The sequence below is a fragment of the Talaromyces stipitatus genome, genomic scaffold (genome assembly GCF_000003125.1).
Source record: "Talaromyces stipitatus ATCC 10500 scf_1105507295511 genomic scaffold, whole genome shotgun sequence".
Lineage (NCBI taxonomy): Eukaryota > Fungi > Ascomycota > Eurotiomycetes > Eurotiales > Trichocomaceae > Talaromyces > Talaromyces stipitatus.
In genome coordinates this window covers 2,211,643-2,225,798 of record NW_002990119.1, presented here as the reverse complement: position 1 = coordinate 2,225,798, position 14,156 = coordinate 2,211,643, and the positions used below count along the sequence as shown (strand labels likewise).

The following is a 14,156-nucleotide window of genomic DNA, read 5'->3' as shown; positions in this document are numbered from 1 at the left end:
GGTGTATGATAGAGTTGAAGGAGAATTGATCTTGTCAGCCGAATACATGTATCATGCATGGAGAGAATATGTTGGGATTACACAGAAAGCTGAGCGTATAGTACATAATCTGATACTGTAGGAAACCGCTGACAGGGGTAACAATGTGGAGTAAATGATTGTCTGTTTTTAGTAGGAAATGTTTACTGGGAAGATGTCTGATGTTGTAATTTAGGCAAGGTCTGTTCTTGGAATACTATTTGTGAAATTAATCGACAATCCTCGTGTCATTAAGGACTAGAGGAATCGCTGGATTACGAGTAGTAATAGAGATACCAGCTATACGCAAATTCTAGATGTGCATATATACACAATAACCCCATATGCTCAAATATTACCCGGCGTTAAGATGATACACGGATTCATCCGACTTTCCCCCTGTTGCTGGTTAAAACTAAATCGAAGAACCAAAACGATTCTCGCTGAGTTTTTTGCCACCACAGATCCTGTAATATCTTATGAGGAGACTAATGGCGCTCCTTGCTTCTTCCGGTAGAATGGTCCCAAGTAGCAATCGGTGCTCTTGTACAATCCCACTACGCTAGTGACCTATTCTACAACACATCAACCTCAAAATTCCTGCATTTCCCTAAGATGGCATAGACTTAAATCTGTCATCTCGGGGATACGTCATAGCGAAACTCCGTCTGATTGGTGAATACATATTCATGATTTCATAGTCACCGGTTTTTGCGGCATGCTTGCATGAGCAACAGCCTCGTTCGATATACCTGCTCCTCTTGTTGGCTACATCACGGCCAATGACTGAATTTATCAACCGCACCTCAACTCAACATCCATGCTCTCTGCATTGGAATCATCAATAGCCACGAATCGTTTTGCTGAATAAGCGGCGGATGACAGAACCATCATTGCTATAAGTCTTCAGAACTTTGCACGAGGGGTTGACATGTCGACGCATCTGTCCCAGAAGGGAACAAAGAAGCCATTAGCTGATGCCGTCGATATCCGCAAACATAAGCTTTATGTCATATTAGGATGGCTTGGAGAAGTATCGTCATATACATACCCCATGGGGCTATCGCGGCAGCTTTGTCAACCGGGAAATGCGGCTCAGAATGCTTACAAAACTACAGGAATCGTCAGACCGCTAATGGGACGTGGTGTTCTGTCAAATAGTCTAATCTCCGGCTCTCAAAATTCTGTTCATGTAGAAACTCGTTGAAGAAACGCTGAAGAGAAGGTGTTTGAATTCGGCTCGAGGGACCTACCTGGTGTAGCCTTGTCTACCCTGAATTGCGGTGGACTTTCCCCCCTTCCCTTTCCCCTTTTTCTTTCTTCTTTTTTCTTTTCTCTGTATATATACCTGTCTGTTTCCTCATCCCCTTTTTATTCCCCTTGTCCACCTTGATGCTCAGTCAACTTCAGTCTCTTCTACAACCCATACCGTGACCAGCATCTTCTATCTATCTCGTCTCATTAATTGTACGACAAGAAAACAAAGGGAATCATTCAACACAATGAATCAAAACCAACGACGCCAACGATCGAGAATACCCACCCCGGCACCAAGGGCTCAATTCGCACGACCTAGGCTAGAACGAGTGGACAACAATCCAAGAACGCGGCTGCGAGACGAAGCTACTGCGCGAGAACAGGCTACCCAACAACAGGCCACTCAACGAGCTACACTAGAACGAGAGAACAGAACTTTAAGAGCGCAGGTCCGCAAACTTCAACATGAACAAGCTGCTTTGCGAGAGCATGCCGCCCAACGGGCTAGGCTAGAACGAGTGACCAGGGATTTAAGAGTACGGATGCGCAACCTTCAAAATCAACAAGCTGCTTTGAGAAACCGCGCCTCCAGAGAACAAGTTGCGCTAGAACAAGAGATCAACCCTCTAAGAGCACGGGTTATCGAGCCGCAAGATCAACAAGCCACTGCGCAAGAACGAGCTGCACTAAGCACGAGGCTGGAGGAGCTTCAAAATCAACGAGATGCTATGGAAGAACAGGTCGCCTAGGAACGAGCTGCACGAGAGCAGGTCGCTCAGGACCGAGATACACTGGAACAAGAGAACAACACTTTATGGGCACGGGTGCGCAACTTTCGAAATCAACGCAACCGACTTCGACAGCAAAATATCACTCTTGATGTACGGAGACGACGTCAAGTGAATATATTACTAGCCACTCTGGTTGCACAGCGGCTCCGAAGTAATTTCCTGGCTCATGAACACAACGAAATGCAACAACAACGAGACAACGCTTTACAGGAGCACGATTGGATGAGGCAAGATTATGACCAGCTTTCAGAGGACCTCCAGCGTACACGTAATCAGAACGAGGAAGAAACAACCTCCCTCCTAATTCAGATCAGTGAATTCTCAAAGCGGGCAGATCTCCTTGATAAAGCATTATTGGAAGCAGGGCTTCAGATCACAGAAACCACAAATGATAACCCAAAAACTTCGATCAATAAATCTTCTCGGTCGAGAAATAAACTCAGACTCCAATTGGTCCGATGGCGAAGTCAAGGACAAGTAGAGACCATAGAGTAAGTGAATCTAGTCCTTGACTTAACTCCAACATTGCAGAATGCATTCACTTACAGTTCTTCGGCTAGGCGGGTGACACCAAATGGCCAACAGCGGCAGATAATTGTGCAACAAATCCACAACTATATGGTCCGTCTTATCGTTAAGATGTTGAAAAATTGAGCAGTTTTATGAAAATCGTCATCGTTCAATCTGTCGTGCATGTACGCTCTACCATTCAGGGCCTGCAAAGTCGCTCTTTTCGATATGATATGATTATCACGGGACCTTCTACAGAATGTTACTATAAGGCTCATGAAAGTTTCAATTTGATTCTTTGGATACATGATCTATATTTGAAGTATCTATACAGAGTACGGAGAATATAGGGTTAGGGCTTAGGGCTAATAATTTTGCCTTTCTTCGGCAGCAAAAGTAGTCCCGAAATGTCCCACCGCCTACGTAAATACCCTTCAGGCCGAGGATAAATCGTCTCTCAATAAACATCACTTCTTCCTCAAAAATCGCCAATCCTGATGTCTCTCTAACTAAAACTGAAGTATTTCAACATTTCTCCAATTAGAAGCAAAATGGCAAAATTGTCACCCGCCCTCAAAGCATTGATCAACTCTCCCCATGCTCGTCCAGGCACAAACCCAGCTCCGGCACAAATAACCTCTGTATATGCGAGTATAGCAAAGGAAGCCGAGCCACGGAATGTGGGATTAAAAGCTTGGTTTAGTGCTGCCGTTCGTCTTCGCTTTTAGTCTTACACTTTGAAGGACAGTGGCTAATTGGATACGCAGACAGCAGCAACAATGACAATGAATTCACCAGAATCATTGGTCCAATTACACAAACTCGTCTCGGAATCGAGATCCAAAGAGGAGAGTGTTTATCTTGCTGAATTGATCCGTGAGATTGGATTAAAATGTATTGGATTCAATGGCGTACGTTTCTCTCATTCTATCACTTCAATACTACGTAGAAACTGACAGAAAAGATCCCACGAACAATAAACTGTCTCGGCGAATTTCGCGCCGGGCTACCAACAGACATTAAAGACGCCCTATCGACCCAAGCGCGTCGCCAACTAAAACCCGAAGTCATTCCGGACATCCTGAGCCGGGGCCACTCACTATGGAAATCAATCTACTACCCCTTCGAGACAAAACTGCAACAGAAACTCGCCCTGTCTCATCCAGATTTACCAGTTCACATTATTGAGAGTGAATACGGGAATTTATTTGCTGATCCGACCACCCCGACAGAAGGTGTGGTTCCGGCGAAGGTAGGCAGGGTGTTGACGTCCATTGTTGCAGTGGCTTGTCTCCGTGCGCAGACGGGGGTTGGGCCGCAGGTTATTTCGCATGTTTTTGGGTTGCGAAAGGCGTTTGAAGATGGGAGTGCGGAGAGCGATATCCAAGGGGGGGAGTGGTTAGCGTCTGATGAAGGGAGTATATGGTTGATTGGGGTTGTGGATCGGATTGTTGAGAGTATTGGTGGAGGGACGAGTTTTACGCCGGGGTTCAAGGCGAAGTTGTAATTTTGTCTTTCACAGTATATATATGGTGCAAATATGTACGTATAGAAATGAAATTGTATCAATTTAGTATTCATCATCATTAAGTAAATACTATCATGAACAACGCTAACAATCTGGAATCCCTCAAAAACACAATTTCATACCAAGGACATGAAAACGAGACAATCAATTATAGACAGCAGGAATATAAGGGCTCTCTTCCGCCAAAGTAGTAGCCTGACTCATCACCGACCCGGATCTCCCATCAGAATTCAGCGGAATAATCACAATCCTGGACCGATGACTAGCCTTATACCGCTCCTTTACCCGGTCAGTTTTATCTGCCGACAACCCCGAAAGAGACGAAGACACCGACCCCTGCCGCGACGAGGCATGGGAAGGAGAAGAAGATTTTCGTGGTGATTTTTTGGCAGCAGTACGAGAGGTAGAGCTCACATCTAGTCCGTCTTCCACCGCTGAGAGATCATACGGCATGTCAATGCGAATCATGATTCCGCGAGGTTTGAAGAATGTTTCGTTCCAGGCAGTGATTTTGGATGATAGGGAGTTTTCATCTGTTATTTCTTGTATTTGAGAATCGTCTTGGTTGTTTGATTGTTGCTGGTCTGATTCGAATGGAGACGGAATGCCCATAGCCCTGGCAAGATTCCTACTCTCCTGTCTCGCCCGTTTCCGTTTCGCGGCTATAACAGCCGGAATCGCGCCGAAGAAGCCCACCATCATACCCCCTACAGCCATTATACCCATACCCACACCAATGACCGTCGTCCATTGCGAAGGTGATAATTTTGCACTTTCCGTAATTTCATGTGTGAATTGTTCCCATTCATCGCGCGATATGTTGTATTGAGTACCCAGTATGGAAGGATACTCGAATCCGGATGTGAGTCGGGAAGTCTTGGAAGGGATTTGGAGGCCGCGAGAGAGAGATTGTTCGGGTGCGAAGCCGGGTTGTGTGCCGTCCTTTGATGGGAGGAGGAGGGCTGCGTGCTCGGAGTAGAGGGAGGCGGAGTCTGGGTCTGTTTCTGTCGTTGTTGTTGTTGTTGTGTTTGTCGTAGCTGTATGCCGGAGAGCAGGCATGTTGTTGTAGTTTGTGTGTTCCATAGTGTTTGCTTGTGGTTGTTGCGAGTGGGTTTGGTTTATTATCATATGTGTAGGTATGAATTTCTCGAGTGCGAGTCTATTTGTATAGATCGCGTTTAGGGCTTGTCTGAGTCTTGGATAGGAAGTTGCAGAGGAAACAGCTTCATTTTATACCACCACATCACCGATTCTTCATCCACAACATTACAAATCCACCCAGGTCTATTCTCCGGCTCATGATGACTATTTTGTTGCCTGAAAAAAAGTCACGAAGCTATACACTCAATCACAACATAGATATTACCGGATATGGTAAATAATCGGAACTCAATTCACGACAGTGGGAACTCCGAGGGTCCAAGATATACGCCATCAGCCAATTACTCACCCCTGTCAAGATGCTCTGATCGTCAGAAAAAAAATATACGGACTACAAGAAAGTGAATGATGGAGTCATACATCTGCTTTGACCAATTGAGCCGCATGCATCAAAGGAAGAATTGGCTTTGAGGCCAAGACGAAGCAATATGACTCTTTAGGCAGTATTTTTTTTAGATTGTAGCTTAATTTCTGCATATTCTAGGCGACAGAATTGAGTCATATAACCAGGCTGAGCTAGAATACGAGACTGGCGAAGAAGATGAGTGTGCAAGAGTCCAAGACTCATAGGACGCCAGTAGATTTAATTGGCAGTTCGTCTGTATAAGTTTTGATGAGGCTGTAAGGATGAGTCAGAAAATAGATTGACAGTCACAGTTAGGTTTAACTTAATTGTAGCAGACTATGGGGTATAGAGCCTCGACTTATTGCAGTTAGTATTATTGTACGGAGTATGAGGTTCGGGATCCCTCCAGAATACCGGTGAGGAATTCGGAGTTGGATTTTTCAGTTCAACTTGACTCAATTCATAATCATCAGCTGGACAATCAACTGCAAGATAACAGAACCAGTTCTTGTTCGAGAAAATAACAAAAGTCTCGAGAAAGAAGAAGGAATTGTCATCGGAGCTGGATCAGGCATCAACCCAACTCCGCGCAGATCGACACCTAACAAACAGGGTGTCCAGGCATCCACTTTCTTGGCCCTTCTTCCCCGAAAGAGAGCCCGACCTAAAAAACACCACCTCTACCGCAACAACAATGACCACCAGATATCGCGTTGAATGTTAGTGCATCCATCCATTGGCTTATTACATTGATGCCTATCTTTTCCGTCTGTTCTTCTACATGCTGACTCTGTCTTCGATTAGATGCTCTCAAGGTTCGTCCATGTCAATTGTTTACTCGTTATGGACCCCGCACGTCGATGTTGATATACTGATATGCATATTATGGCGACCATTCTAGACCCATCGTCGGGACCAATTGGTAATGTGGTCATTGATGTTCTTTGATTATTTACTAAGTATTTTGATTTGATAGATCGAGTGGATCAAGGTATGTCTATCCTACGACTCAGTTATCTCGCTACCTGAGATGTCATGATACAAAAGATGGATGAATATTCTTCTGCCTGAATATAGTTTACTAAAACAACGGACTAGGGCTTACTAGCTGTCCCCTTTGTGCTGCACTCGCAACCCACTGTCGTCTTTCATGAGGAGAGCATCAGATTAGCTGCAGTGGCCACGGCCACGCAGCAACGCTATGCCGAGATCATGCGTGATGTCGAGTTATTAATCAAAGACCACAGTAGGTCCTACCTCCTGATATCTCCACACAGTGTGCTGACATTCGTCCAGTAAACCATAACAACCGCAGCCTCCCCGGCAAATCAAAACTCAAACTTCTCGTGCCCACAGTCGGCCACTTCTTCACCCCTCTTTTACTCGAGGATGCATTCATCTACCAAGACCAACGACGACACATCAGTCGTCGCCGCTTTGTCGCGCCGTCATTCAATGACGTGCGTCTAACCCTCAACACGGCACAATTGATGGGCTTGGTACGCAGTAGTGCAATTCGTCTTTTGACGTTTGATGGTGACGTTACCTTGTACGAGGATGGTTGTTGCCTGGATGGTGATAACCCCGTACTGTCGCGGTTATTGAGGTTGTTGAGTCAGGGGAAGAAGATTGGTATTGTCACTGCGGCCGGGTACACGGAGCCGTCGCATTATTATCTCCGATTGAAGGGGTTGCTAGATGCTGTTAAAGCCGATACGTCGCTAACGCCAGATCAAAAGAGTGGTCTGATCGTAATGGGCGGTGAATCAAATTTCCTCTTTCGATACGATCAATCCTCTCCTCATTTATTGAGTTTCGTACCGAGATCAGAATGGATGTTGGATGAAATGCATACATGGAACGATAAGGATATCGATGAACTCCTCAATGTCGCCGAAGCATCGCTGCGAGAATGCGTCAGTAATTTGAGTTTACCAGCTAATGTGCTACGAAAATCACGTGCGGTGGGCATCTACCCCGTAAAAGGGAAGAAGATGCATCGCGAACAATTAGAAGAGACAGTCCTCGTTGTGCAGAATATGGTTGAGAGAAGTGAAGTGGGCAAGAAATTACCTTTCTGCGCTTTCAACGGTACCTCCTACCTTTCTATTGCTCTTAGTGTATATAGACATTCTAACGAGACAGGCGGAAACGACGTCTTCATCGACATTGGCGATAAATCATGGGGCGTGAGAGCCTGTCAACGCTACTTTGGCGGTATCGATCGATCCACGACGTTACATGTTGGTGATCAGTTTTTGTCTGCTGGTGCTAATGATTTCAAGGTATCCCTCCTCTTTCTCTGCATGTTTCGAAATTGGGGAACTAATCGGTTGGTTGATAATAGGCAAGAACGGCATGCACAACAGCATGGATCGCGAATCCAGCGGAGACAGTGCAGTTGTTGGATGAGATGTTTGAGTTGGAGAGTGAGTACTCCAAGGGGGAGTAGATGGTATCCATCTTCAAGAGATATCTATTTTTGTATTGATTGTGGAGTTGAGGAGTATCTATTTGGATGGTAAGCGTATCTAATAACAGCGTCCAAAAGCAATCAATTAAACCCACACAAGCAAATCCCCATATGGAAACATTAGAAGGAAACATGAACAGCCTGATCTGAATAAATTATTGCAATGCAATAACACTCTATTTTTTTTTCGTATTCACTTCTTTTTACCCTTCTCCATCAACGTCCCAACAAGCAATCTCGAATTCCTAGCAGCCATATACTGCATCCTAACAGTCAAAAAGACTCCAAAGTCTCAGTACCAGTATTAGTCATTCCAAATTTTTTTTTTTTTTTGGCGACGGGTTTTGGAGGTTTCTGCTGTTGCAGGAGACTGTTTCGATTTTCTGGAATCTTTCTCCTTGGGATGGTCTATTTTTGTGGTTGGTGTTGAATTTGTCTCGGGAGGGTGCCAGATTTTGGTTGGTGTTTTTCTTTTATAAAAAATGGCTTCAGTGGCTCAATCTTTCTGTTTTGATGTTTCTTCTTTATGTTCGTGATTGAACCTGTCGAAAAGGTGCTTGGTTTTGGTTTTCGTTTGTCGTTTGTAAGGAAATGTATCATCGGTTCTATCCTCGGGTCTTGATATTCCTTTTTGATGTTTGGCATGGTGTGGCTGGTCTTGGGTTTTTTCGCAGCAGGGGTTGGGGATGATTGAGTATCGGGGTTCTCCCATAGAGGATGTTTAGAAGATGATGACGGTTGAGATGCAGGGACTAGGGGACGAGATGTTGTTAGTCTTGACGTCTGCTGATATTTGATGGCTTGAGGTTTGGAGCATACCTGTAGGCTGTTTTGAGTCACTATTCTGCGATTTGGACTTGGACTTGGATAGGGAATCCGGGGCGGCCTTCGTCTTCATTTTAGAAGGGCTAGTTTGATCCGTGGGAACTTGTGTATTCAGGTTATCGACTGACTTCGCCTCTTTCACAGAAGCAGCACCCGAACTCTTAGCTTTTCCAGAGTCACCGCTTGAAGTCTTGAGATTCTCAGCACAGCCCTTCGTACCTGCTGACGAAGTACCCAAATCACTCCAAGAGACAGACGAACGAGGCTTGACGGTTTCTCCTATCTTCTCCTTTTTTCCAGGCACAGGGCTTGACTTCAAGGTACCTGATGCTGGAGATGGACGAGAGGCTTGTTTTTCTGTGTGATGTTAGCTAGCAGCTATGAACTTAACAGATAAAATGGTACTGCTACTTTTTTGGGTTGACTGGATTGTAATTCCGTCCTCTGCCAGTGGGACGATGGAAATGTCCCAGAGATGATCCATCGTGAACGGCAAAACTCGTGAGGTTTAAGTAATCGGGTTTTGTAGATTTGATAAGACTAGGGAGGTGGAAGTTTTGATGAAGGAAAGGAGTGGGCTGAGAGAAGTGCGAGAGGGGAAGAGGGAAGATAAGGGGTTAGGAAGGATAGAGGGAGGAAAGGGAAGGTTAAGCTAGTAGATTCATTTCTGTCACATGCTTGGCCTAATCTGTTTACGCCTAGTAGATTAGATTTCATAGAGGGTTACTGTACTTGAAAACAAATACGGATTCGTGCATCACTTATGAGGCTATGGTAGGTATCATAACATGGCTGTTGGAGGAGGACATGATCACTCCAGCTTGGAAACCGAAAGATACAAGAATGATCAACGCCCAGAAAATACCACGTTTTCAAACTCGAAACAATCCAACAGACCAATTCACCATCCAACCATGACATCTCATGGCATCTCACGAATCAACTTTGAGACCCTTGACATGATAACACTAGTCATTTCCCTTTCAAACAGATCAATCTCTTCAGCACGCTTGTGGTCGTCCACTGGGCCTTTTGGCACAGATAGCTTTCTGCAGACGGACTTGAACGAATCGATAATCTCGCCGTAAGAACGAATGAGTTCCGCGGTCTCGTGGCGTTGACGGATCTCTTGCTTGACACGCGCAGCGGCTTCGAGGTTGCTGTAGTGATATTCAGTAGATAAAATGTCATCCTCATCCGAACTTTCGTCGGAAACAATGGTGTAACTTGATGGGATTATCATGCTGAGTTCGCTGGTAGCTGCCTTCTTTTTCTGGAACTTCTTTGAAGATGTTGTTGAGGATGCTGATGCGGCAGATTGCTTAGCAGTAGAGTTTTCAAGTTTGGGCTGCATTTTGTGGACTGTGAGACATTTAGCTTGCATTGTTGATAATTACGGGGTTCAGCTTACGTTGTTCGAGAGAGTCCATAAAAATGCCTGGCTTGCAAGGCGTGTGACTTCACATGGAGAAGAGAATGTATTGTAAGATAGTCAGGGGCTGATGTTTGAAGGAGTGAGGAGAGTAAGTTGAAGCACCAAAGTACGAGGTAGGAGGAATGTCCTTTTCTCAGTGAGGACGAGAGTGGGATGATGGAGAAGAGACAAGGACACGACTCAATTTTATATCATTGTTCATAATCACGTGCTTACTCTGATCTGTTCATGCCCAGCGACTTAGATTTATGGAGGGCTATTGTGCTTGCAAATGACTTTCAATTTGTATCACTTTATGAGATTATGGTTGGCATCATGACATGGTCATTGGAGAGGGGCATGATAGCAAAAGAGATACCAGGAAATACACATCAAGACATACACAACAAAGAACCAATTCATTCTGTTCCCCAAGATTGCAAAACCGTCAAGTCTCCACTGAGTCATTGAGCTGTTTGAGGGCAAAAATAATTGCAATCATTGCTTCAGTTAGGTTTCTTAGCATAGAATGTGCCGCCGCGTCGAGTCCGATATTGTTTAGAAATTCGTCCTCAGAAGCCTTTTTATGTAGTTCGGGGATTGTTTTGATGATGAAGCGAAACTTGTCGAAGACTTCGGAGGTTTCTTGTATAACGTCCGCTTTATCTATATCATTCTCCTAGAGTTTCTCGCTCGAATCTTCGGTCGTTGGAATCACAGAGGCTGATTGCTTAGCGTCCGCAGTGTTGGTTGTACTGTGCTCGTTTTGTTTTGTCTTGTTGAATAGTGCTGGACATGAAGCATCAGCGGTGGAGGGAGAGGCGCCCTGGGGGTGGTCAATTAGCTAGTCTGTATCGCTGAGGAGTATTCGTTGGATCTCAGCCTACCGATAGACAAATCCTCCATCTTGGGAGCCACGTCTGGTGGGCTTTGACTCATGTTTAGCAGTCTCGTTCGTTGTTGCTTATATGCGTAAGAGCGAAGTGAGAACTCCGTGTAATAAATTCCTTGAGGCAATGAGTGAGTGAGGTGATTTGAGAAGCAAATGTCGAGATAGTGAGGAACGGGCTTTTCAAGACAGCGATGAGAGAAAGGTGAAGGAAGAAGAAAGGAAAAGAGAGAGACGAGGACGAGAGCCCAGATTTATACCCTCGTTTGCATTTGCATCACATGACCAACCTCAATTTGCGCCCTATTGTCCTGGAGGTTGATCACAAACGAATATAGAATCAGCTGAGATTGTTTGTCATTAATCTTTCTTCATTTGCCATGACACTATACTTATCATTACATGACATGTAGATCAGAGCAAAACCAAAAAAGGTAGTTTATATAGAGGAAATGTCTCGAATAACCTCAGCCAACGTCTTCGGCGCACCCTTCACATCCTCACGTCGCCAGACATGCACAACCTCTCCGCCTGCCAGTCTCTGAGGTGGACGCGTATATTGCAATCCACCAGGACCAACCACAAATTCTGACTGGAAAGGATCTTCGTCGTGGTCAATGGCTTCATCTTCCTTTTTGGCTGTTTCATTCGTGTCTGATTTGTCGTCATGTTGGCTGCGAGATTTTAGACACAGACCTAGACTGTCTCGACTCAGGTTGATGGCTAGCTGTTTCACTGCTTTCCCGTCTTGCGTCACGCCGGAAAGTTCGCCGTGATGCGGGAATGGTGATTCCCAGAGTAAAAGATTTTTGGTAAAATCTCCGCCTCTGGCTGCAGCCGCATTATGGGAAGATATTGATGAGATGTATGTGATCAAATCAAGAGTAAACAGACGCAAAAGCAATAGCTCAACTTCGTGCTTGAGTCCAATTCGCGATGGAGGTTGTGTGTATGGATAATTCGGTAGACGGATTGTCAACTCATAATCCGTCCCTAGAGCCATTTGGCGAGATGATGTATCTGGCATAGTAGTGTGTATGCGAATGTTGTATGTACTAGTAGGATTAGCCATAGATCCCGAGAATCGTGATTCAAGCGGCTCCATAAACTGGCTGAGCAATGTTTCGACTGATGTTGATGAAGATACATCTGCGCTGGACTTGAATTGTAAGGAGGAGAATTTCGAGGTTGTGTACTTTGACGCAAGACCAGCGGAATTAAGGACTTGATAAACATCTTGTAGAAAAGACTGTAAAGAACGCACATGCGCGTCATGTTGCATGTACGATAGAATAGGACGGAGGAGTTGGTATTGTGGTGTCGGTCGTTTCTGGTTTGTGAGTGGAGGGGGAAATTGACTTCGTCGTCGTAAGTTTTGTCGATGTGCATATGAGAGTAAGATCCGTAGAGCGTATGCTATTGCTTCGGCTTCATTATTATTCACAGTGCTACCCTCGGACGGTTCTGAGTCATTCTCGGGGTTATCATCCACATCGGCCAGTTCAAGTAGAATCTGCTCGCCTGCTTCGTACTCAAATTCAATCAGGTCTTTGTGTGCTGTCACGCCTGAGCTGACCAAGACCCGTGCTTCGCGCGTAAGTTCGTGAAATAGTTCTTCTTCAAATAGTGTGTCTCGCGACTGTAGGATAGTCTTTTCCACAGAATCATCAGATACAGCAGCGGCAACGAATCGCGACAAGCTCGAACTCCCTGTGATCTTGCCCTGTTTCTTCACCCGTACCCGAACAGCTCTCGCCCTTGAAGGTACCAGCCCTTTATCCAAGACGAGCGTGCCATCATCAGCACGACGTAAAGAAGCCAGGCCACGATCACGAAAGGTGGGTGCAGCTATTAATCATTAGTTGCGTCTAACACCACTTCAACTGATCGACACATACCCTCCATAAACCCATACTGCACACCAAGCACCTGTCTCTCCCTCGGAAGTCGACACACTTTCCAACCTTTATCTTTGATAGACAAAACCTGATCCCAGTACTTTGTCTCCGCCGCAACTTCACTCTCCAACCGCGACGCAGCTTTAAGAAGTCTATTTGCAGAAGCATTAAAGCTTTCTATTTTCCATCCGTGAGCCACATTTTGTGTATCGCGTAATGCTGTTTGGGACTTTGGAGGTGCTTTGACGACATCGATGTTCAGCGAGCCCATGGGGACATTTTGTTTGAGGTAGGGCGATATACTCGTTTCTGCTTGGCGGGGGGCGTGTTTCGAGAGTAGTAGTGATATGAAATCCAGCGCAAATTGAGTTTCCATATGCGCTTGACTTGATACTCAAAAATTAGTCTCAGTCTCAGTCTCAGCTCAGAATAATAGATAAGATGCTCACGCCGCGAATTGAATAATCTCCGCTCGTCGCTTATACAGCAGTTCCTGACGCTCGGTCGCATCGACCTCGTTCACGTTTTCCTGACTTTTACTTTCTTCTTCCTCCTCTTCAAGCTTGTCTTTGCTTCTCTCTTTTTGTGCTTTTATCTCGTCTTGGAGACTCTGTTCAGTGATGTTGCGAAACGAGCCGCGCTGGGCGTTGATTTGAGCTATGCGGATGGGTAGGTTATCCTTTTTTGAGGTCTTGGTTGTCTGCGGCCGGAGAGGCAGCATGAGCGAGCCTGTCTGCTCCATCTTCGTTCACAGGATGTTAACCCTCCAGAGAGATGGAAAACTTATTGTTGATTGAGTTCGGAGATGCGTCGTTGCGTAATGTGAAACGCTAACCTTCTTAGGTTAGCTCATACCTGTATCAGGACTAGCGCCGTATAGCTACTTACTCTTCTTGTTGACGTCTTTGCATCTTACTCTCAAACACAACATACCTTACACCTGGCTATCGTCTTCTCAATTGATGTATAGAGCACACATTGACCTCTTTCTATACATCCAGGACCCGGGAGATCAAATATATTACAAATTACATCCTCCAACCTAC

The 14,156-nt window shown here is 45.2% G+C and overlaps 6 protein-coding genes across 6 annotated transcripts, besides 1 other annotated feature; 3 read left to right on the top strand and 3 right to left on the bottom strand.

Annotated features, from left to right (window-relative positions):
• Positions 1-1,520: 1,520 nt before the first annotated feature.
• On the top strand, positions 1,521-2,561 carry TSTA_105320 (uncharacterized protein; the record flags this gene model as incomplete). The annotated part of the gene is made up of 2 exons (XM_002486513.1): positions 1,521-1,811; positions 2,025-2,561. The coding sequence occupies 2 exons, from the start codon at positions 1,521-1,523 to the stop codon at positions 2,559-2,561; spliced, it is 828 nt and encodes a 275-aa protein (XP_002486558.1).
• A 566-nt stretch (positions 2,562-3,127) lies between these two features.
• Positions 3,128-4,083, top strand: TSTA_105310 (conserved mitochondrial protein; the record flags this gene model as incomplete). The annotated part of the gene is made up of 3 exons (XM_002486512.1): positions 3,128-3,286; positions 3,344-3,487; positions 3,541-4,083. 3 exons carry the CDS (start codon positions 3,128-3,130, stop codon positions 4,081-4,083), a joined length of 846 nt encoding a protein of 281 aa, XP_002486557.1.
• An 84-nt stretch (positions 4,084-4,167) lies between these two features.
• Positions 4,168-5,163, bottom strand: TSTA_105300 (uncharacterized protein; the record flags this gene model as incomplete). Its single annotated transcript, XM_002486511.1, has 2 exons — positions 4,168-4,637; positions 4,737-5,163. 2 exons carry the CDS (start codon positions 5,161-5,163, stop codon positions 4,249-4,251), a joined length of 816 nt encoding a protein of 271 aa, XP_002486556.1. The 3' UTR covers positions 4,168-4,248.
• Positions 5,104-5,145: a microsatellite.
• Positions 5,164-6,292: 1,129 nt separating the features above from the next.
• TSTA_105290 (IMP-specific 5'-nucleotidase (Isn1), putative) lies at positions 6,293-8,224 on the top strand. Its single transcript, XM_002486510.1, has 8 exons — positions 6,293-6,330; positions 6,416-6,426; positions 6,513-6,533; positions 6,588-6,602; positions 6,710-6,857; positions 6,908-7,702; positions 7,757-7,896; positions 7,959-8,224. The coding sequence occupies exons 1-8, from the start codon at positions 6,306-6,308 to the stop codon at positions 8,061-8,063; spliced, it is 1,260 nt and encodes a 419-aa protein (XP_002486555.1). The 5' UTR covers positions 6,293-6,305; the 3' UTR covers positions 8,064-8,224.
• Positions 8,225-8,805: 581 nt separating this feature from the next.
• Positions 8,806-10,263, bottom strand: TSTA_105280 (uncharacterized protein; the record flags this gene model as incomplete). Its single annotated transcript, XM_002486509.1, has 2 exons — positions 8,806-9,266; positions 9,846-10,263. The coding sequence occupies 2 exons, from the start codon at positions 10,261-10,263 to the stop codon at positions 8,806-8,808; spliced, it is 879 nt and encodes a 292-aa protein (XP_002486554.1).
• Positions 10,264-11,431: 1,168 nt separating this feature from the next.
• TSTA_105270 (RNA polymerase II mediator complex component SRB4, putative) lies at positions 11,432-13,852 on the bottom strand (the record flags this gene model as incomplete). Its single annotated transcript, XM_002486508.1, has 3 exons — positions 11,432-13,060; positions 13,111-13,496; positions 13,560-13,852. The coding sequence occupies 3 exons, from the start codon at positions 13,850-13,852 to the stop codon at positions 11,652-11,654; spliced, it is 2,088 nt and encodes a 695-aa protein (XP_002486553.1). The 3' UTR covers positions 11,432-11,651.
• Positions 13,853-14,156: the final 304 nt, after the last annotated feature.